At 54.6% G+C, this 22,025-nt stretch overlaps 1 protein-coding gene across 1 annotated transcript in view; it reads right to left on the bottom strand.

Moving 5' to 3' along the window:
* PCDH19 (protocadherin 19) overlaps window positions 1-22,025 on the bottom strand; it is a 59,426-nt gene that overhangs the window by 32,768 nt on the left and 4,633 nt on the right. The window contains exon 2 of the mRNA XM_075435716.1: window positions 21,146-21,473. Within this exon, the coding sequence (XP_075291831.1) occupies window positions 21,146-21,473 (328 nt within the window). The remainder of the gene's footprint in view (window positions 1-21,145; window positions 21,474-22,025) is intronic.

Consider the following 22,025-nt stretch of genomic DNA (forward strand, 5'->3'; position numbering starts at 1 on the left):
CGACTGATGGCTGGAGCTCGGGAGCAAACGGACATGGGGATTTTTGAAACACGCGATGCCCAAGGCTTTAAACGCCGCACAAAATGCCTGATCCTGTGTTTATCCATCAATCCTGACGCTGCCATCCCGGAGGGGGGGATGCCAGTGCCTGCCAGCAGCCCCTCGGGAGATCCCAGCCCCACAAACGGGCTCTGATGGCAGCCCAGCGATGGAGGGCAGGAGGGATCGGAGGCAGATTCGGGGCAATCCCTGCTTGGCGGGGAGTCCCCTCCGTCACCCTGCGCTGGCAGACGTGGGAATGGCTCCAGCAACCCCGGAGCCTCAGGTGGCTCCATCCCCGCATCCCCAGCAGCAGCGTGAGACCCCCGACACCCATCACCGCCTCCATCAGCTTCATCCCTGTGTGCGCCGCTCAGCCCCGGGACAACCAGGAGAGGAAGGGGTGGGTGGGAGGACCCAGAAAGCAAATTTCAACACACACAGAGCTTTCAAGCGCTCAGAGCACTGCCGTCGCGTGGCCCTGGCTGCAGAGGCCCAGAGCCATCCGCAGGGAACACCCAACCGGTGCCACCAAAACCCCACCGCAAGCCGAGGGAACGCCGCACGGGCTGCCATCACTCTCCTGATGGATGATCCTGATGGATCCTCCTTGTGATGGTACAAGGCAGCCAGTTCCCGCGGCCTCGGTCACAGCATCCGTTCCCAGGCTTCGAATCCCCCACGCCACCGAAAGCAGCACGACTAATGCTAATTACTTCCAGATTTCGGATAAAACAAGGAGCGACACGGCCACAAGGATGGGAAACGTGCTCAGGCCTGGGGGTTCACGCCCTGGGCGAGAGCTGCCTGCCCTGCCCGCGCCGGCACGGTCCCACCAGTGCGCGGGCAGCCCGGCAGTTTACGAGGCCTCCCCTCAGCCATGGGATTATCCGTCAAAGTTATCTCCACGCAGGCTAGGGGATCAAAACAGAAAAATAAAAAAGAAATGAGATTTTTCACGGAGAAGGGCTGCTTTATAGCTCACGATATTCAATCGAAGTTCACTTGATTTAATTCTGGTTTATCCTGAGAAGCGCAATCACTTACAAACAGAGGCAAAACGACGGGGAAGGTAAACGTCTCCGACATGTCAACATTTTAATTGGGAAAGGATCCGCTCCCTCTCTTAATGAGGCCCAAAGAACAAAGTCGAAGCACTAAAAAGAGGGAAAAGGTAGGGCTGGCTGGCGCCGATGAAAGCATGTTCTTCATAAAGAGCGTCATTGAGAGGCCGGTCCTCATCTTCTTCATCATTTTGGCAGAAGCAAACAAGCCGTCGCTTCCTCACCGCTCAGCCCCGCTCCTGCAGAAATCAAAGGGGAGCCCAGCCTCCAGCCCAGCCTCTCCTTTCCACGTCCAGAGCCGGGTACAGCGAGGACCTCCTCAATGGCGCTGCCAATTCTTCTCTCCTGCTCATCCGAACACGAATAAAGGATGCTCACGCTCGTCAGGATCAGACCCTCAGCCTCTGCGCTATGAATAAACAATACACTCCAGACCCAATAAGAATAACACCCAGCAGAAAGTCTGTGGTCTCAGCCTGCATTGCTCTCGGAGGAGGGAAACCCTGCTGTCCTCCGGGCTCGGGATTTGCTTTCCAGATGCAGGAATGTTGGTGTCAACGCCATCAACCAGAGAGCCCTGGCTCTGCACGCAGCTTACCAGTGCCTAATTCGAAAAATGCTTTTAACTGCTGCCTTAGCAACACAAATATAAATATAACAACAGACAGACTCGGAATCGAGCAATCAGCAGGGAAATTTTAAACTTTTTTTTTTCCCCCAGCGGTTGCTTTCTGTTGAGGACTGCCAATTCCATTAAATCAAAAAAAACGATGTACAAACATCAGTACAACTCTTCTCGACCTGGACATCGGGGCGGGGAGGGGGGATTGACTTCCCCATTAGCAAAAGGTCCGTTAGCAACAGGGCGCTGCTCTAACGACTGCTCACTCCCTGCCTTAGAAACAGAAATAAACCCCGGAGGATCCAAAGGCGGTTTAAGGGGAATTAATGGAAGCGCCAGCAGAAAGGTCAGCGGGCTGCGGGGACGCCGGGCACCACCACCGCTGTGGCCTGATGGAGAAACTGAGGATGCCATCCAGGGTCGGTCCCCGGGGCAGGGGGACATGTCCTGGGCCGTGCCAGGAGGCTCGGATCAGCGCAGCCGTGTCCCTGCCAGCCTCGGGCAGATGCCCAGGATCTGGCTCTTTCTCACTTCTCCCGCTTTTCAGCTGTTTCAAATGTGGAGTTTTTTCCAAACCAAACTCCGTGGAGGTGAAAATCCAGCTTTCCCCGCTGTGTCTGGATCCAGGCTCTTGATGGAAGGTTTGGCTCCCCGGTCCGCACATCGGCCTCCCAGCAAAGTCCACAGCTCTTCGAAGATGGACCCATCTCTTCTGACCCGAAGTGACAGGTATCTGTCCCTCCGCCAGCCTCCGCCGCAGACGACGACTCTAAAGCATCTCAACGCGGGGTATTTTTGCCCTTCTTCTCACTTCAGGGTGAAAACATTTCTGTCTTTCCACAAATTATTGTAAACCTGCTGCAACCTCCTGCCAAAGCATGTAGGGACCCTTCACAAAATCAACTTCATAAAAATGACACATTTAGCACCACTTTTTCAGGGTTATCCCTTGAGCCTTTTTTTTTCCCCTACGTGCCTTGTTAATAAAGCTTGCATGTCACCCTTGATTATTAAAAAACAAAGCGGACCTTTCTCCAAGGCTGCAATGTGCATCTCTCCTTTTGGGTGTCAGAAAATCCTCCCAAAACACGCGATGGCTCCTCATCCTCCGCATCAAGCTGCACATCTTCACCTGGAGCACGGGTCTCCTGACCTTCCTTCCGTGCCATGGGCATCATCAGGGACCACAGAAATCACAAATGGTTCCCAAAAATCCACAGGGCCTTCCCAGTGGGAAGGGCAGGGCTTGTGAGACCGCTTCTCCTGGTTCTCCAGTATCCTCGGTCTTGTTCTCCATGGGTGACTCAATCACAGGCTCCAGCATCTGCAATAAAACTGTTACCGCCTGTTAGGAGATCTCGTCAGCACTTGATTCTTTAGGTTTGAACTATATTGTGGGTGATGCAGAATTCATGCAAATCGAATAAAAACACTCCAGCTGCACTTGGGAAGCAGGGAAAATTTCAAAGTAGGGACCAGGTCAAATGAAGTGTGGATCAGCAATGAGGTAAAGTCATTATCATTTAGCAAGCTGCTTATTACCCCAGGGGAAATTTAGGTGGTCTAAGACTCGTTCTTCCTGAGAGCAGGCACGGTACGAAACCCCACCGAGCACCGAAATCTCACCCCGTGGCCCCGAGAAGAACAGCTGGGCTTGTCCTGACGCTCTCACACCCAGCAACGCCGCTGGTCTCGTCCCGCACACTGGCAGGAGGCTCATCGGATCCAGCTCCGGGCTGGAGCAGATCACAAAGGACGTCAGGACAGATTTTCCCCTGTTGTGTGTGACACCACGCAATTAGCTCCTGAGCTACAGGCTGCTGACGAGGACACCGCTGCCTCAGAGCATCAGTTGGAGGCCAGGACTGGCGAACAGACCAGCCCGGTGTCTGACCCACCTGAGGAGCTCTGCTCCTCCTTCCCCACGCTCGCCATCTGCTCTGCTCAGGCACTGGTGGCATCTGCAATGTCTGAGGGTCCTGAGCACCATGGCCACAGCCTGGGAAGATGGAACAGGAAACAGACTCGTATCTCCCAGTTCCTCACTCTCCAGCATCGCCACCTCCCAGCATGGTGGGTATCAGAGATGTGACAGCAGCACCAGCCCAAGGCTTTGGGTTGAACCCCCATGCAAACTCTACCCAAAGAGCTACTGGTGCTTCCACCGTGGCGGAAAGTCAGCAAATAGGCTACGAGGACAGTGAGGGGACTGGAACATCTCTCCTACGAGGAGAGGCTGAGGGAGCTGGGCTTGTTCAGCCTGAAGAAGAGAAGGCTGCGAGGGGACCTAATATATACTTACAAATATCTGCAGGGTGGGTGTCAGGAGGATGGGGCCAAGCTCTTTTCAGTGGTGCCCAGCGACAGGACAAGGGGCAATGGGCACAAACTGAAGCAGAGGAAGTTCCAGCTGAACATGAGGAAGAACTTCTTCCCTCTGAGGGTGACGGAGCCCTGGAACAGGCTGCCCAGGGAGGTTGTGGAGTCTCCTTCTCTGGAGATATTCAAGACCCGCCTGGGCAAGATCCTGTGCAGCCTACTGTAGGTGACCCTGCTTCGGCAGGGGGGTTGGACTAGATGACCCACAGAGGTCCCTTCCAACCCCTACTATTCTGTGATTCTGTGATTCTGTGACCCACAGAGGTCCCTTCCAACCCCTACTATTCTGTGATTCTGTGAAATGCTGATGGGCGTGATGGTGCGAGCGATGCCTGCATCACCCCAAGGAGCCCACCACCATCTCCTCCGACAGCCAAGCTGTGCTGTGGCTCGGAGACCCCCATGGGGTCAGGGCCCTTGGAAAGGTCCCGGCTGGCCACCGGTCCCCATCAGTAGCCCCAGCCCGCCCCACGGGCGCTGGAGCACAAGGCGGGGGACACACCTCTGCTGTGTCAACAGCCCCTGGCAAGACGGCAGGCCAACGCGAAGCAGTTCGGCTCTCATTAAGGAGCATTTAAGAGCCAGCCACCTGGAGGACTTCAATACGGGTTAAAAAGATCTGACCTCCGGCATCTCCCTCTGCGGCATTTCCCCATAGCCCAGCTTACTGCTAAAGCCTGTAAGACAGGAGATTGCAAACTGTAAACTAGCCATATAGTGCCTCCGAAAAAGTAAGTGCATTTAGCATCTGATATTGATGTTTTATAATTAGATGTAATACAGCAGATCATTTTCCTGCCCTTGATCAATGAAACCAGGGTTGGTTTTGGGGTTGGGCTTTTTTGCAGACACTCTGATTGCTGCCTAAACCAAATGGAGCGGTGCCTCGCTCGGTTCAGCAGGAACGAGCAGAGACGAGGATGTGCAAACACAGCATCCATTTAGATTTACTGTCCCTGAAATATAAACAGAATATTTATTTCTGACCTTTTAAGCACTAATTCCAAATTTAATGAGGCACAATGAACATTCCTCAGAGCCAGAATCCATGGCTGCTTAACACCACCGACCCTCTAATTATTGCTGCAGCTTAAATAAAGGGCATTTGGTGCTGATGGACGTTATTAAACACCGAAGGAACTGAGTCCAGCCTCCATTTTCTCTTGATGAAATAAAAAGCATTGCAGAGAAATTGCTGGGAGAGTTCATCCTTTAGCATCACCCTGCTCATCAGAATGAGCAGAAGTATCAAACCAGATTGTATTACGGCGCAGGCATGCCCACTAATCCACGCCGAACTCCTGTCCCCTCCCCACGTAAATACAGGCTTTCTCATTTTTTGTCTGAAAATGGATCAGAGGCAGGAGGAAAGGAGCTGCTGTGACGAGATTTGGAAAAAGGGTATAGGATTAGAAACCCAGATTGAATCCCGGGAGTGACAACACACAATGAAGCCATAATTACACTCCTAAAAGCCAAAAACACTGTCACCAGTTGAGTTTGTCAATGTATCAGAACTCTGCAATATGGTTATGAAGAGCAAAAATGCAACCATAAAAAACCTGCCGTATATTCCCATGGCACCTACAACCCAAAAGCTCTTTGGTGGCCATGGCACAGGGGTCCCTCCAGCAGCCACAGCCGGGCAGGCACCCACTTGGCACCACCCCCCCAAAATCGATCGAAAAGCAAAATACCGACCCAAAAGCAGGGCACGCTTTCTAGGGGAGAGCATACAGATGCCCTGGTGGGACCGTGAGCAGCTAGCGGGCTGGCAATGCCCCAGCAGATGCCCAATGTCCCCCCGCGGCTGGGACAGGAGGGATTTTGGGGCAGGGGGGCAATGCCTCCCTCCCCTGTGCCCAGCGATGGGCACAGGGCCGAGCTCGCCACCCCCCCCGGGGCGCAGCCTTCTGCACGCGGTGGCTGCCTCGGTATGCCGTGGGAAAATCCCTGCGGGGATATAATAGCCAATCAAGCTAATCAGAGGGTTTTTTCCCATCACCTATGCCTGGGACTTTCCGATGTGTAATGGATCCGTGCATGCAGCTTCCAGCGCGGGCTACATCCCTCCCTAAGTAGTGCGAGAAACAATCTGGATCTAATCAGCAGCCCCAGGGTAATGGGGCATGACTTACAGATTTGTTAAAAAACCTTTCAGAACTGTCCTTTCCCTGCCTCCTGCCATTAGGAATGAAAACAAATATAACAGAGGAACCTTTTTTTAAATGTTCCCATCGCTAGGGCTAAATAAAACTCCTTGTCATTCACCTTCTGGAGCGGCAGGTCAGACCGACGCATTTTATAGGGAACAGGAGAAATCACAGATTTGCCACTGCAAAAAAAATAGAGAAAGAAAAACCAAAAATCATTGCAGATGAGTTAAAAATAGGGAAGGCGTGAGATGCCTCCGCCAGCTCTGCACATCGGAGTGACGGGACGCCCCGGCAGCCGCCCCGCCGGCTGCATCCCTGCGCACGCAGAAGCCCCGGGGCAGGCGGGGGGCACGCCAAAACGGGGCCAGGTACCGGAACGGGGAGCCAGGCTCGGCCGGTGCCCGGGCCCCATGGGGACACCTCATTCCGCTTCCGCATCCCAGAGCCGGGGACGGCCGAGAGGCACCCCAGGGCGAGGGGGCTCGCAGCGGCGGCCGGAGGATTTCCCCGCTCAGCGGTGAGAAATTCAGCCGTGGGTACCAAGACCGGTGCCGTGGCAGCCAGGGAGGGCAGGATGGGCACACGGGGACCTCGGCCCTGCCCTGTGTCTCAGTGCAAGCTCCCTTTCTTCTGTTTTTTGGGCTTCCCATATCACCGACACACCCCACAGCCGTTTTCATCCTACGGCTTCACCGGAGGCTGGTCCAGCGCCACGTGTGCCCCCGGCACATGGCCGGGCACATCCACACCAGCTCTGGGGTGGAACCTTCGCACCAGCAGCTCCCGCCTGGCTTCAGCTAAAATTGCCCGGCAATGGCGGACAATACATCCGAGGGGAAGGCTGCCCTGTGTGCTCATCGCGTTATCATTTGCATTGTTTATCTGTAATTGCACGGGAAGGCTTGCAACCAGGATAGCCTCAGCCAGCTCCCACCGCCAGCATCAAGGGCTCACAACAAAATTATTTATCAAAACCACTTTTCCCTTCTTTTAATTTTTTTCCCTATTTCAGCAGGAAAACAAAATTTTCCGGCTCATAAAACTACCCTGCAGCCATGAGCCCGACCGCAAGCCCGAGCGGTGCTGGCCTTGCTGCCATCGCCGTCCTCGGTGGCCCCGGCACCACGTGCAGAGCCCGGGTGGGGTGCGGGGTGCGAAGCCCGGCTCGGCTCGGCTCCCCGGGACGCTCGCAGCTCCCAGAGGTACCACACTGCTCCAGCATCCCTGGGGACACGCCAGCACCCTCCGATCAGCCCTTCCTCCCCTCCGAGCCATGCTGCCAGCTCGGGGGCACCGGGAAACTGAGGAATTCAGCCCAACAGGAGCCCGTTCTCTTCCAGAATAAATTGTAGGGAAATAAACGATAACAAAACGCTCGTCGGGTTTGGGGATCTCTGGTCCGGCACTAACTGGGTGCCCCTCTCCATCTCTGCATCTCCCCCTGCCCGACAGCCACCCCACATTATTAACAGCCTGGTAAACACAGCCCGTTGGTTATTACAAAGATGCCAAAACCTTACTACTTCTTGTTCCTTCCAGTTAATGTACCATAGCCAAGGATGAATTGCTATTACAAGGAACTAAAAATAAAACTGTTTCAGAGGCCGTAATTGGCTTGTCTTGTTGGGCTTTTTAAGGAGCCAAAGTACCAGTTCCAGGCTATTAGCCCTAAGGTTGTAGGAGAATGGTGTAAAATATTTCTTCATTAAAACCCTACCTTTTCCATGGAGGTGTTTTTCTTTAGGGTTTTTTTCCCCCTTTCCTCTTTCTTCTTTTTTCATTCTTTTCTTTATAAAAGATATGTGTTACCAAACAAGCTTTAGTTAAAAGAGGGCTTCGAAAGCCCAGAGGTGATATAAATAGACAGGGCTTGGTGCAGCTGGAGAACCAGCCAGAGCTTCACTCATGTATTCAGGTCATTTTTCTACTAAACTTACGTAATATTCCTCAGTCGTATCTGTAATCTCGGGCCATTTTTAATAATCAGCATCAAATCTTGCCGTCCTCGGGGAGATGGTGCTCTGTGCCGGCAAGAACCCAGGCCACCGGCATGGGACAGGGACTGCCACTGGCATGGGACGGGGACTGCCACCGGCATGGGACGGGGACTGCCACCGGCGCAGGCTGCAAAGCTCCTACGAGGAGGCAGCCGGGGGTGCCCAGGGTGCTGCCCTGGGATGGGGACTATAGGGATTTGTTTTTCCTTTTGCGGGTCTTTGGTGCTACTTGGTTATTAAGAGCCTTAGTTCCCCCCACTAGTCAGTATCAGCAGCAACCAGCACAAAACCAAAACAACTTCTTTAGCAACACCCTTCATTCGAAAGCAGCAGATGCTCTGCTGAGCGAGGACTCGGCGGCTTGGCACCAGCCATCCTGATGAGGATGGTGACGATGCACCAGCAAAACAACAATAATTTATGGTCACGACTTTAAAATTGGCTTTAAATCCTGCCACTTGCAGAGCCTGCTCCGACCCATGGGAGCACCTCGGGGCTGCCCTCGCCGCCTGCACGGAGCCGGGCACAGCAGAGACCCCTCTGCAACAACGGCTTGGAGCAGCACAGCATTAAAATAAATAATAATAATAATATCAATAATGATGACGACAGATCTCCAGACCGCACTGCACAGCAGGGGAAGCTCAGCAGAAAAATCACAACAGAGCCTTTCACTCCCCGCTTTTGTGCATGAGAAGGATGACACGTTTCTTTGTGAGACGACAACCCAACGGGGTATTTACTACTTTGATTTTGTGATTTGAAGGTGGCTGCTAGCAGAAGACTATTTCTGTTAGGTACAATTGCTATTTTTTGATACTGTCTAGGCAATACCTTGTTAAAAAGGGCAAAACAACAGTTATTAATTACCCTAATTAACCCAATTCATAAGACACATTTGTGTGGCTGTCATGACAACTGCTTTGACTAACTTGCCAAGAATAGCTTAGCTGTCCATTCAAATAAATCCCTGATAATTACTAGTCTAGTTTACTGGGCTTCTGTGATAATAATAATTAGTGCTACTGTACAAAAGGTCGCGCTAAACAGTTTATGAATGATGCATTTCGCATGGCGATTACATGAGTCATGCAGCAGCCAGCAAGCGGACGCAGCCACACTCGCATCGTGGCGAGATGCGATTAGATTGGAGCCTGCGGCTGCTCTGCCTGCGGACAGCACGGCGGCCTGAGAGGCAGAAGTCGTTAAAGTCGGAGGAGAAATTACCAAGAAGTTGGGTGAAGCCAGGATGGCCACCGCCCTGCCTCCTCGACAGCCAGGCTGTCCATCCGTCCGTTCGTCCAGCCACCACAAGCCAGAAGATGGGACTAATGAAGGCACTGGTAGGCACTGAAAAGCTTCCAAGTCTGACCTGTCACATATTGGTATCTCTCCTTTCCACCTCATTTCCCTCCCTGTCAACAACAGACAATCATGGGTCACCTCTCTGCTTTTGGTATTGTTCCTCATCATTAGAATCACAGAATCATTAAGTCCGGAAAAGGCCTCTAAGTCCAACCGTCAACCCAACACCACCATGCCTACTAAACCATGTCCTGAAGTGCCACATCTACATGTTTTTTGAACACCTCCAGGGATGGTGACTCCACCACTGCCCTGGGCAGCCTGTTCCAATGTCTGACCACTCTTTCAGTAGAGAAATTTTTCCTAATATCCATTCTAAACCTTCCCTGGCGCAACTTGAGGCCATTGCCTCTCATCCTATTGCTAGTTAGTTGGGACAAGAGACCAACATCTGCCTCACCACACCCTCCTTTCAGGCAGTTGTAGAGAGCAATAAGGTCCCCCCTCAGCCTCCTCTTCTCCAGACTAAACAGCCCCCACTCCCTCAGCCGCTCCTCATCAGACTTGTTCTCCAGACCCCTCACCAGCCTCACTGCCCTTCTCTGGACACGCTCCAGCATCTCAATGTCCTTCTTGTAGTGAGGGGCCCAGAACTGAACACAGCTCTCGAGGTGCGGCCTCACCAGTGCCGAGCGCAGGGGCACGATCGCCTTCCGACTCCTGCTGCCCACACTATTCCTATTCTTGGCCACCTGGGCACTCTGCTGGCTCATGTTCAGCCGACTGTCAACCAACACCCCGTTGCAGGACCCGGCATTTGGCCTTGTTGAACCTCATACAACTGGTCTCAGCCCATCGATCCAGTCTGTCCAGATCCCTCTGCAGAGCCTTCCTACCCTCCAGCAGATCAACACTCCCACCCAACTTTGTTTCATCTGCAAACTTACTGAGGGAGCACTCAATCCTCTCATCCAGATCACTGATAAAGACATTAAACAAGACTGGCCCCAAAACTGAGTCCTGGGGAACACCAGGTTTCAGGATCAACAACAAAAGAGGGGTCAGGTCCCCAAAGGCAACGCGAGCCGGGGCCGGGCAGCTCCAGCCCTCTCTGTCTCCCTCTCCGCAGGAAGAAGTCCTCTGCCCTGGGGTCTGGGTGTCCCCCTGACCAGCGGCAGCCCCAGCCCACCCTGTGGGTGCTGGCTGTCCCATGGCAGCAGGCATCACCCAGCCCAGCACCGCTGCTGCGGCCACCAGAAGAATGGGCTACCTCCGTTTCCCCTTTGCTCAGGTCTGTAGGTGAAAACTGATCCGTTGGGATTCCCTTCAGGGCAGCGAGGTGGGACGGGACTGCGACACCGCAAAACCCTGCAAAACTCTGGGGCGGGCAGGGCAGCGGGGCAGGGACGGAGGCAGCACGTTCACATTTAATACAGAGGACAGCTGTCAGCTCCATGGAAATCTATGAAATCACCCCATTTAGACTAAATTCTGATTAAATACCACATATGGTCCTTATTGTCCGTCCCTTGTTACCTATCACCAGAGGCATCTGCATGTAAACAGGGTCTTAATCTGCAACTATTTGTCTGCTACAGCACTCTCCTCCCTCACCCCCACCTGAACTTGCAATTATTCTTATTGATTGACTTTAAGAGAGCACCACGCACACGCCTCGAGCTGCCACGCGCCGAGCAAACGAGGGAGCAACGCCGGGCTCCGCTGTCATCATTACCGGGGCGAGCAATTGCCCTGTCACACATGGCAGGTTATGGCTTCAGACTGGAGGCAGCAAGGCCAGATGAACGCTTAAAACGTCGTTACAGTGCGAAAAGCGAGGATGTAGAAATGACACCTCCTTTCTCAACAAATCTGTTCCCGCAGCATCTCCCGGCCCTGCGGACGGATGCGAAATTCCATCCTGTTAAGCCTGAAGAGCCAGCACAGAGACAGGGGCTCGTGTCCTCTCCATGCGCCAAAATAAGCCCGGATGAGGACATGTTCAATCCGGGGAAAGGTGGATTTGAGGTCCCAAGAAGAAATTTGGTGCCGGTGCCGGAGCCCAGGCTCGCCTGCCTGCACATCACCCACAGCCCTGGCCAAAAGCACGCACTAGAAGATGAGGTGCAGAGGTTTAGCAGACCAACGAGGAGGAATCCGGGAAGCCTGATGCCAGGCAGAACCTTCCTCGGTTTTCCCAAGTGAAGTTTGCAGCTCAGTTCGATATGTTAGTGCCTAATGAAGGTTTCCCCCATATTCTGCAGGGTACAATCATTCTCCTCCTAATGAGCATGTGTTAATGGCATATTCATGCTGACAACAACTAAGTGCGGAGAACAAGAGGCGAACGTATTCCAAAATTCGTCTTTTTTTCTTTTTTTTTTCCAAACAAAGGAATCCATCGTGCGGCCGAGCGAGCCCCAGCCTGGCGGGAGCCCGTGGCTCCCCCGGCGACGCTGCCGGCTCCAGGCCATGGGCTCACCACGGGATGCAGAGCCCGCGCGGGACCGCGGCTCGGGCCTCCCACTAACCCCACCCCTGCCATTAATTGACGTACAGGAAAGGATCTTGGCCCAGGAGCGGTATTACCCCCCAGACAGGGGACACGGCCGCGGCGGGGGCTGAACAAGCAAGCAGAGGAACCGCTCGCAAACGTCTGGAAAAGCGTTTCACCGGGCAGACAGGTTTGGATGCTGTTTCTAAGCCAACAGCCGTGTGGATTTGATTACTAAATGTCAACGAAGCTGGGTTCCTGCCAGAGCATCCAGATGTGCATCTGAATATGAAAAGTGCAGCAGGGAGCAGGTGACGGAGTCGCAGGCGTGGGCACCGAGCCCCCATCCCGGTGCCGGCATCCCAGCCCATCTGGGTTTGCATCCCCGAGTTTACAGCAGCTCGCAGGCACGGAAAAGAACACACAAATCAAATGGGTTTTTCCCCGGTTTTTCATCTCTGTTTGTGACAACAGCTCCCCAAACCCCGGCCGCTCCCCAAAAGCAGCATCAGTCTGCCCCGCGGGTGCGCTGCCCACGGCCAGGGGCTGCGGGGAGGTGCGGAAGCCACTCCCTGACTGTCCGACTCCCGTGGGCTCCCACCAGCACATACATTTATATTTCCAGATCGATAATTGATGCTAGAATCAATAACAGGGAATTTAGCTACATTATAAAAACAGTAAAATCAGCCAATACTGAGAAATGACTATTGAGTCCTGTGTTTTCTGTACTCACTTAGTCTAATAATGGTGAATGATATTTTCCAAGTACATTATTCAGCAATAAAACCGCTGAATTATTTGATCTCTTTCTAACCTTTATGATTCTAAGCACTCTTTTTGACCCAGATTGAATGAGGCAACATCTGCAGAGCCTTTCACAAAATTGTACTCGGCGTGCACTACTGTAGGTCCACTGCCAGAGATAAATGTTATTATTTTAAAGCCATCATCCTCCTAATAGATGAGCAAACGCACTGCATTAGCATAGCCTGCAGAGCTCCAGCACGGGTGAGAAAATGCCAGAGGGTTTTTGCTTAATGGAATTTTACATACCTGACTTAGGATGGGTTAATGCAACCCACCAACATGGGAATTTTAAAACCTGCCCTGTGGCATACACCTGCCATTACAAAAGACGGCATAATCCGACGAGCTCCAGATCCCCGTGAGAACCACGAAGGATCCACGTCCAGATCTCCTGCGGCCAACCGAGCGTCGAGACGAGGACCTCATCGACACGGCAGCCCTACGCTGCTTCTGGCAGACCGACACGGCGTCCCTGGGTGAAAGGAGGAGGAGCGGCTGGGGTTGTGCTGGGGTTTCCAGCACGGGGTGTACGATGTGCAAGCCCTGCGACGCACGTCTGCCCACCGCAGCATCAGCAGTCGCCGCACTCCAGCCTTCGCCAGCCTAACGAGAACTCACCGTAATTCCGTGTTAAACAGGGAATCACGCCGAGGCCAAGTACTAATCACTTGTCTGGCTGACATAAGCCATTACTTCACTCCAAATTTAGACTAGAAACTAGAGGGAGACGCCGAAGCAACGATGCTGTGGCCTCTTCTCCAGCAAACTCTCCAGCGGGTGCCAGGGGCAAGCTCTGCCCCAACGGGAACCGCGGAACTGGGAGCTGTCATCGGCCTCAGTGCCCCATTGCTGAGCCCTGGGCGATGCTCCCCTGGGGACGGGGGGGACCGGGACCGCAGGGACCCCAGGAGCCCTGCGAGGGTAGCACTGCCTGCAGAGCACCCCATCCATCGCCAATTCAGAGCACGCTCTAATTTAAATTATAATTACTCTTATAAGTACACAGATTACAACTATTTATGCTACAAATAAGACCATCCTGTATTTTAATTAACAGAAAATGATTGGAACTCCACTATAGCCTCTACTGGGAACAATATCTAATCATTTATTGAAGCGAGGCCGTGCCCAGCCCCGCAGGCAGCCGGGCAGGGAAGGGGGAGCAGGCAGGGCAAAGGGTTCCCCCCATCCCAGCCCTCGCACGAGAGCGGCAGCCGCCATCGGAGCGGGCGAGAGGAGAGGGCTCCCGGGCGAGACAGAGGGCTCCTCGCTGGAACAGGCAGAGCCCGCGGAGAGGCGGGCAGGGACGGAGGGCGGGCAGGGCTCTGGCCTTGCCGGGTGATGGGAATTTCGGAGAGACCCACGCAGGGCACCCTCGGTGAGGGCAGGAGCCCGGGGACCTGGGACGGCACCTGGCTGAGGAGCTGCTCCGGCTTAAAGCCCTCAGGAGGGACTTCAGGAGATGGCAGCTGGAAAATACGGCTCTTCCACGGAGCCGAGCAGATGCGCATGAGGTTATTCAAAGGCTACATGCGCGTGGCGTGTGCTTTATGCAAAGCAAATGACAGGGAGAAACCACAGAGTTCAAATCGCTCAATACCACAGGCGCTCGTTTGGAAAGCACTGTAAGAAAGGCCATAAGTAGCATGCAAGACCACTCCTTCGATGTCATTTAAAAAAAAAATGGCTATACATCTTTCCTAATTGAAGGGAAAAATCTCATCTCCCATGTAAATGTAGTTGCAGGAGCTTTTTTTTACAGACTCATCAAGTAAGAGTTCTGCATCAGAAATTCAAATTTACTAAAAGGAAAACAAGACGAGCCTCTCTACTTTCAGTAAAAGTGACCCCTAACTGGTAGCATAAAACCATATTTTATATATATATAATTATATGACATATCATATACTTATTTACATAGTTAGGTACCATATGTAATAATTCTGTGCACAGTTTTTGGATGGTTATAAATATATCCTGTACACCATATAGCGTATGGTATATAACAGATAATATATAAGATATAATATACAGTATGTAACATATAATCTTGTAATCATATCCATGTTGAGCACTCTAGGTCTTGCCATCAGAGGAGAGGGTTTTTGCTGTTAAACACAGCTTGGCTACTGCCACCACACCACACACCGGCCCCAGCTGGTCCACAGACCCTTGCAGCAAACCCCCTTGGTCCCACCCAGCCAGGACCCCACTGCGGGCTGGAAAACCCTTGGAAAACTCAAATCAGTGCCGGGACGGGGTGGCAGCCCCTTGTCACCGGTCCAGAACAGACACGGTTTAGTGATGGGCTTGGCAGCGTTAGGTTTACAGTTGGACTCAGCGACCTCCAATGTCTTTTCCAACCTAAACGATTCTGGGAGTCTACGGAAAGCCAAAGCGTGTGGAACTGAAGGCTCGCCCCAGACCCAGCGAGAGACGTGGCTAAGCGAGGATGGGACCTGGCCTATTGATCTCTGTCGCCAGGCATCCAGCTGAACTTCTCCAAACGGAGAGCCTGGAGCGATGACGCCCGGAGATGTATCATTTGGTTGGGCTGACCTCGGAACGGAATAAAAAGCTGCTGATTTCCATAAGGTTGGCCTCCGACGCCGGGAGAGGTCAGGGGATGTGCAGTGATATACAAACCACTTTGGGAGTTGTCCAGCCGAGGGATTTGCCGGGAATCGTGATTTCGGGGCCCGTTCGGAGCGAGCAGGGAGAGCACGGGGGGTGTCCGGGGCTCCCAGCCCGCAGGCTGCGGTCCCGGGGGCTGCCCCGTGCCTCCCCCAGTGAGGGCACAACCGGTCGCTCCCTAAAGCTGGAAGCTTTCATAAATAAAAGAGAGGCTGCGGCTGGCTCCCAGACATCCCAGGGATGCGCGGGCGCGGCGAGGCGGAGGCACTAAGGAGAGCCGCGACCTGTGCTCACCCATGGCGGTGAGCATCGCAGGCACAAAAAAGCGCTGAGTTACAGTGACCTCCCAAGGAGAAAACCAGACTGGCAACGCACGCTCGCTGCCAAGCCAGCCTTCCGACTAGTCGAACATCATCGCAGATCATGCTTTAATTATTAGCTCTGCTGAAAATCAGCCTTATTTCCACAGCCTGGCGTGTCTAAGCACCGCAAACTTTCTCCGGGTTTGAAATTATCTCCTTTTTTTTTTTCCTTCCCCCCGTTCTATACACGCTATTACTCAGAGGCAAGCCAAATCCCTTCCAATTATGTATCATGACGTTTCCCCAGCGTTACACTAAAGCAAGGCCCTTCACTTCTAAATGGCATGGTTTATAACAAATTGTCTGTTATACCAGACAGAAACTGATTTCCTCAAACCCAGCATATTAAAGTGAGTACATTCATTCTGGTTGTAACACACAAAATGTGATTATAACGGACACTTTGGGGGCTTTTTAAGGCTAGCGGAGAAAAGGAAGATAAGCTGGAGGGGAAGAAAGAATTGACAAGTAGAGAAATGACAGAGAAAGAGGAACAGCCATGCTGATTTCATTTCTTACAAAACAAAACTCTTTGTGCGTTGTAGAAATGTGCTTTAGTTAACACCGCCAGATAGCCAGCGCAAAAACTGCCGGTGCCGCCTGAAACGAAAATTGCTCTATTGTGCTTAGAAACCCATTTCCTACGGCGAGGAGAACGCTTTCCAGGTAGTAAAAAGCATATCTGAAACCACCGGGGCCTTATCCTGCCACCGCTGCTCGCTCAAATAATCCCCGCTGCCACGATGAGCCCAAACGAAATCCGTGCGAGTGAGGATTACGCGGGAGTGTATCAAGGTTGGGGGATTAGACCAGGATTATCACTAAAACCAGTAATTCCCCATCTTACTGATGGTGGCCACCAGCTCGGGAGGCGGCGGATCGCCACGGCCACCAACCCCCCGGCGCCGGGGACGGAGTTGCCGGGCACACGGCTTCCCGGGGCACTCGAGTCCCGTTGGATGGGCGGCTGCTCCACCTTGACCTTCTCCATCGGGACCTGCCACAGCAGCACCAGGCCGTGCCGGATCCGCAGCCTGCCCGTGGCATAATGGCAGCGCTGCTGCTTCCCTCCCTGCCGCCACCGCGACGGGGCCACCCCGGACCCCCAGATCCAGTCCCGAACCCCCACGCTAACCCCACCTTTGGACGTCCAACCTCTCAAAGAAGGCTCGCCCGCTCCCGTCTCACACCTCCTCGCCTCTCCCATGCCCCATCCCGCCGGGGACTGGCCACCGCTGCAGCCCCGGGCGAGCCCGAGGGGCCGAGCCAGCCGGGGGATGCTCCCCGGGGGATGCTCCCCGTCCCGGGGCACTGCACCGCGCTCCAGCACCGCTTCCAAAAGCGGCGCAGACTTTGGATGTGTAACTGTCTCCGAAGCACAGATGCAGCCGTTAGACGCACATCGTTTTCTTTTAAACCCACGAAGTAAAACTCCAGGCATGTAAGTGTTACCCAAGGGTGGCTGCTCTGCATGCAAGTCGTGTGCCGGGGATCCTAAACGGCTCGGCATTCAGACCGCTTTCCACACCACCCCACTGCAACCTGCATTTTTATCAAGGAAGCTGCCTAATGGCTCCTATTAATTTTGATCTTTAATCTCCTGGTACAACTTCCAGTAATGCACACACAAAAACTGACAACAAGCCCTTTTGGTTTCAAAGCTGGCTTCTCCTCCGGCTCAGCAGGAAGAAGAAAAAAGCCCTCGGCAGCAGCAACGCCTCTGACCGGCAATGCCCTTGCAGCTCCGCCATGCCCCGCTCTCCCTCCTGCAAAACGAGCCAAGGCACTAACCGGGGCCAAGCCTCCCGCTGTCAGCCACGCTCACCAGAGCTGCTCACAAACACTTCTTGTCATAGCTGCCGACAGCCATGAGGATGCTAAAAGGCCACGGGCAGGGGTCCCCGAGTGGTACCCCGGCACCCAAGGGACCACTGGCCCCCAGCGGGGCCAGGAACCCCCCCGGGACATCCCCCGCTGCCTCCCGATGCTCTCTTGGCAGCCGTGCCCCGGCACAAGCAGAGCCAGCAGCCGAGCCCAGCCCCCACCCAAACCGAAAAGCTTTTCAAGGGTCATCTCGGACTTTTTTTGCATCCTCAGAGCAGGGGTGCAGCCCTCGCAGATGTCACTGTCTAATCCTCTCTGGATCAGCGGGGAGGGTGGGGAGCACCGACGAACCCAACCACGGCCGGCACGGCGCGGCCCGCCAGCCCGAGACCCGCCGCCGCAGCGCGGGAGGAAACATTTCCTCAAGTTCCACAAACAACCCATCCTTGGGGACTTCGATGTCAACGTTCGTGACTTCTAAAGCAAATGAGCCTCACGTTACAGGCCAGTCCCATTGCAAACCCACCGCTGCTAGGACAGAGGCGATCGCTTACGCCCAGCCGCAGCCATCGCGTGCTAAGCGACGCCGCCAGCAACACGTTTACCTCCGCATTTCATCTTTTATCAACCGATGCTTTGCCTTCCCATCAGGAAAAGTCACTCCCAGGCGGAGCAGCAGCGGTATCTCCCCGACGCTGACACCTCGTAAAGGCTCCCGGGGGGGAAACACCGGCGGCCTCGTCACAGGCAGCGCTCCAAACTGGCCCAGACAAAGTCCTACTGCATGCACTGCAGGGAACTGTTTGGCTCTGGAAACTCCAGACTTGGGCAGAAATTTAATTTATTAAATCCTCGTCACCCGGCGGCGTACCGACAGCACAGCTCACGCACGCATCGCCGCGCCAGGAGCACCCGCTGAGGCAGCGACGGGCCATGGCGGGCACCAGGCTGCGATGCTCCTCCGCCAAAGCATCTTTTCTGGAGTCCCCGTGCCACCCTGCGTGCCGGGACAGGGCTGTCGCTCCGGTCGCTGCTGAGCCTCCTCACCCTCGGGATTTTTAGGAGCCAGTTGAACCCACCCCACCAGCAGGATAACGTCCCTCGCAACAGCTGGAAGCATGACACGGAGGCTCTCTGCCAAAATAACAGAAAAGTTCCCACCCTAAACCAAACTCCCAAGCAGCTTCCAGCTGAGATTTCTCCTCCCCGCGCCCCAGCCCTGCCCTTTTGTCCAAAAGCATCCCCAGGGAGCGAGCAGAGCCCTGCCAGGACGCGCTGCTCTCGCCACCAGCGCCCACCCGAGAGGTGCTGGTCCCTGCGCAGGGCCGGAGCCGCCAGCTGCCCTCCCGCGTGCCCGCAGGGCTGCCCGAGGCCACGTCTTCACCTGACACTCCAGGGCACTCATTACAAGAGACAAACTCATCTCTCCAGGCGAGGCACCGGCTCTTCACAGCGCATCCTACCTGCACGAGGGACGGGGAAATGGACCCAGCTGGAGGCACGGGGAGAAGCAACCAGTGTCCCGGCTCCCTCACAGGAGGGGGCAGAAGGTGGTGGGGGTTTTCGGAGAGCCCACCCTGACGGACCCCAGGCTAACCGCTGTGTCGAGGAGGAGCGCGGGCAGCACTGCCTTCTGCCTGCAGGTGCCTGTTAACTTTATGAGCTGGGCTGTGATGCTCCCGACAGTCCTTCCCTCCTCCCCGCCACTGCAGACCTCCCGCTGCCGGCACGTGCTTCCGGCCAACGCCAACGGGTGATGGATTTTACCACTGAATTTTGACCGTAGGAATGAATCACCGGCTGACAGGGTGCTCCGCTGCTCAGCGCCTTCAGCAAGGCACCAGCCAGGGATGCGCCCGAGACCCCTCTCCACAGGACATCGCTCCAGGAAGGCAGGAATTCCTCAGGGACCGCTGTCTGTCAGCGACGGTCACCCACAACCTTGGCAAGAGTCCCCCAGGCAGCTGGGCACCCTGAACCCCAGCTGGTACTCGGCGAAGCACACAGGCAAATCCGAGCGTCGATGGGAACCCCCTAGTACATGACGGGTGGTGTTTCCCACCCCCAGCTCGCCCAGGCACAGCGCAAGGAGCAGGCGGCTTCGGCAGCAGCTCTTCTGCCACATTTGACCAGAGACAGGCTTATCCCAAACTGCTCCCATCCAGACTCGGATGCAAAGCCCCCGCCTCACCCCGTCACGGCATTTGGGAGGAGCAGAGCATGCTCAGCTCTAGGGCTGGATACGTGCCAGCAGAATGAGCGCTCACATCCAAGTCATCCCCATTCAGCTATTGCTAAGAACCTCCACCACAGCTTTCAGACTGACACTGGAGGTTAAGCTGAGCTTTAATTCTTGGGACCCACCGCACCCTCCCGCAGGCAGGCGGGCTCCCGGCCCCGCAGCGCTGGGCTGCGCCGGTGAACCCGTGCGGACGTCAGCTCCTCGCTGCGTCCCCACGGGTACCCTTGGCACGGCAACGCCCAAGCGGGGCTTAAACATCAGGGTTCAACAAGCGTTTTGCCAGCACAGAAGCTGCAGGCTCAGGCCCGCCGGCACCCGCAGCCCCGCGGGTTCTCGCAGAGGGCCAGGCTCTGCTCTCCGTAGCACAAGTATAAATCTGAAGCAGCTCCACTCTCTTCAGCAGCATCATTTTGCATTTACACCAGTACACTGAACGCAAAACAGAGCAAGCCATAAATATTTTAGCTGCTTTTTCAGCCTTGTTATTCCGTTCAAAGCAGGAAACATGACAAACCTTTGATTGTTTTGCTTAATACCAAACAATAATTCAAAGAGAGACAAACAAGCAACATTAAATGATGCCTGTGATGTACAGGAAAGCTGATGAATGAGAAGAGCCTGATGAGGATGGCACGGATCGGAGCAGCCTCTTCCCCTGCCTCCGGCGGGTACCGCGCATCCCTCCCATGTCCGGCACGGCGAGGGGACGGCACCAGGCCAGGCGCGCAGGAGGTCACACCGGGGCGTCCCGCGCTCAACCCGCTGCCTCCAGGGCAACAGCCACCAACACCACCTGCAGCAACCTTCTAAAAAGCTCCTGCGAAGGCAACCAGTGTCTCCTCCCTTGAGCATCGCCACACTCCAGATCCACTCGCAGCTCAGCCACTCCCGGCAGCGCGGAGGCAGCCTGGGCTGGCCGGCCACGCCGGCATCCCCGCCTGGGCATTGCTGGGGGTCTCGGCAGCATCTGGGGGCGAAACACCCACCCGCGAGCACGTGCCGGGGTTGCCCCAGAACCCATAAGCTGGGTGCCCGCCGTTCCCCCGGCCCGTCCTCCACCGCTCCCTCGCCCCAGAGGGTCGGACACGCAGAAGCCACCACCGCCTGCTTGCTCGGCACCCGCTTCGGCGGCGCAGGCACCGGCAGACCCGCACGCCACGGCCCACGTGCGAAGCGGTGGCCGATGGCCGGGGCAGGGGCTGCCCGCCCGCACTCACCTCCGGCAGCGGCATCCCGTTGATGATGAGGTCGGGCTGCTGGGGGCTCTGCCCCGTGAAGGTGTGATGGTAAATGTGGTTGGAGCCAGCGTTCCTGTTGTTCTGGCTCTCCACGTTGAGGAAGGTGCTTTCGGAGCGGCGGCAGCCCAGCGGCAGGGTCTGCTGGTGGTAGTCGAAGTAGTTGAGGGAGGAAGTGAGAGAGGAGCAGCTCACAACGTTCATTTTATCCGTCTCCTCCACGTCGCGCGGCACCAGGCGGATATCATTCTTGCTGATCTTCTTTTTCTTGCTTGACTTCTTTTGATGCCCGTAGGAGTATTCTGCGATTCTGGGGGACAGAAGGAAAATGAATAGCTGAGAGCATCCCGAACCCTGCCCCGCCAGACACACATGCAGGAACTCGGAGGGCTTGGCCCCCATCTCCATGTAGGCTTCTTAGTCATGCACATTACGTCATGTTTGGGGTCTGCTGGCACAACACGGTCTTTGGGTTTTTTTTCACACTTAGAACGCTTTTAGGTCAAACAGGAAAAATAATGGGAAGGGAGAACGACTCTGTTTTTCTCTAGTGTTTATAATTGCTGGTATTTAGTTACTAGGAGTAAAGTCCAGCCTGCAGAAGAGAAAAATGGAGATGTTAAAATCCATGAACTGAAAAGGGTACCTGCATTCATTTCCATCTATAATAAGGATTTTGAAAGTGATTTAATTTGGTCCCCATAATGAAAATTCAAAATGAGTAGTGGATTTTTCTCCCAGTTCATTTTCCACAGCAGTAAATAAAGCAGACCCAGAAGCGGCCCTAGCTGGCAAGCTCTGTTCTCTCACACTCCAAAGGCTGTTTGTTTATTAATGCTTTATCCAAATTGCTGGTGTTTTG

The sequence above is a fragment of the Opisthocomus hoazin genome, chromosome 14 (genome assembly GCF_030867145.1).
Source record: "Opisthocomus hoazin isolate bOpiHoa1 chromosome 14, bOpiHoa1.hap1, whole genome shotgun sequence".
Classification (NCBI taxonomy): domain Eukaryota; kingdom Metazoa; phylum Chordata; class Aves; order Opisthocomiformes; family Opisthocomidae; genus Opisthocomus; species Opisthocomus hoazin.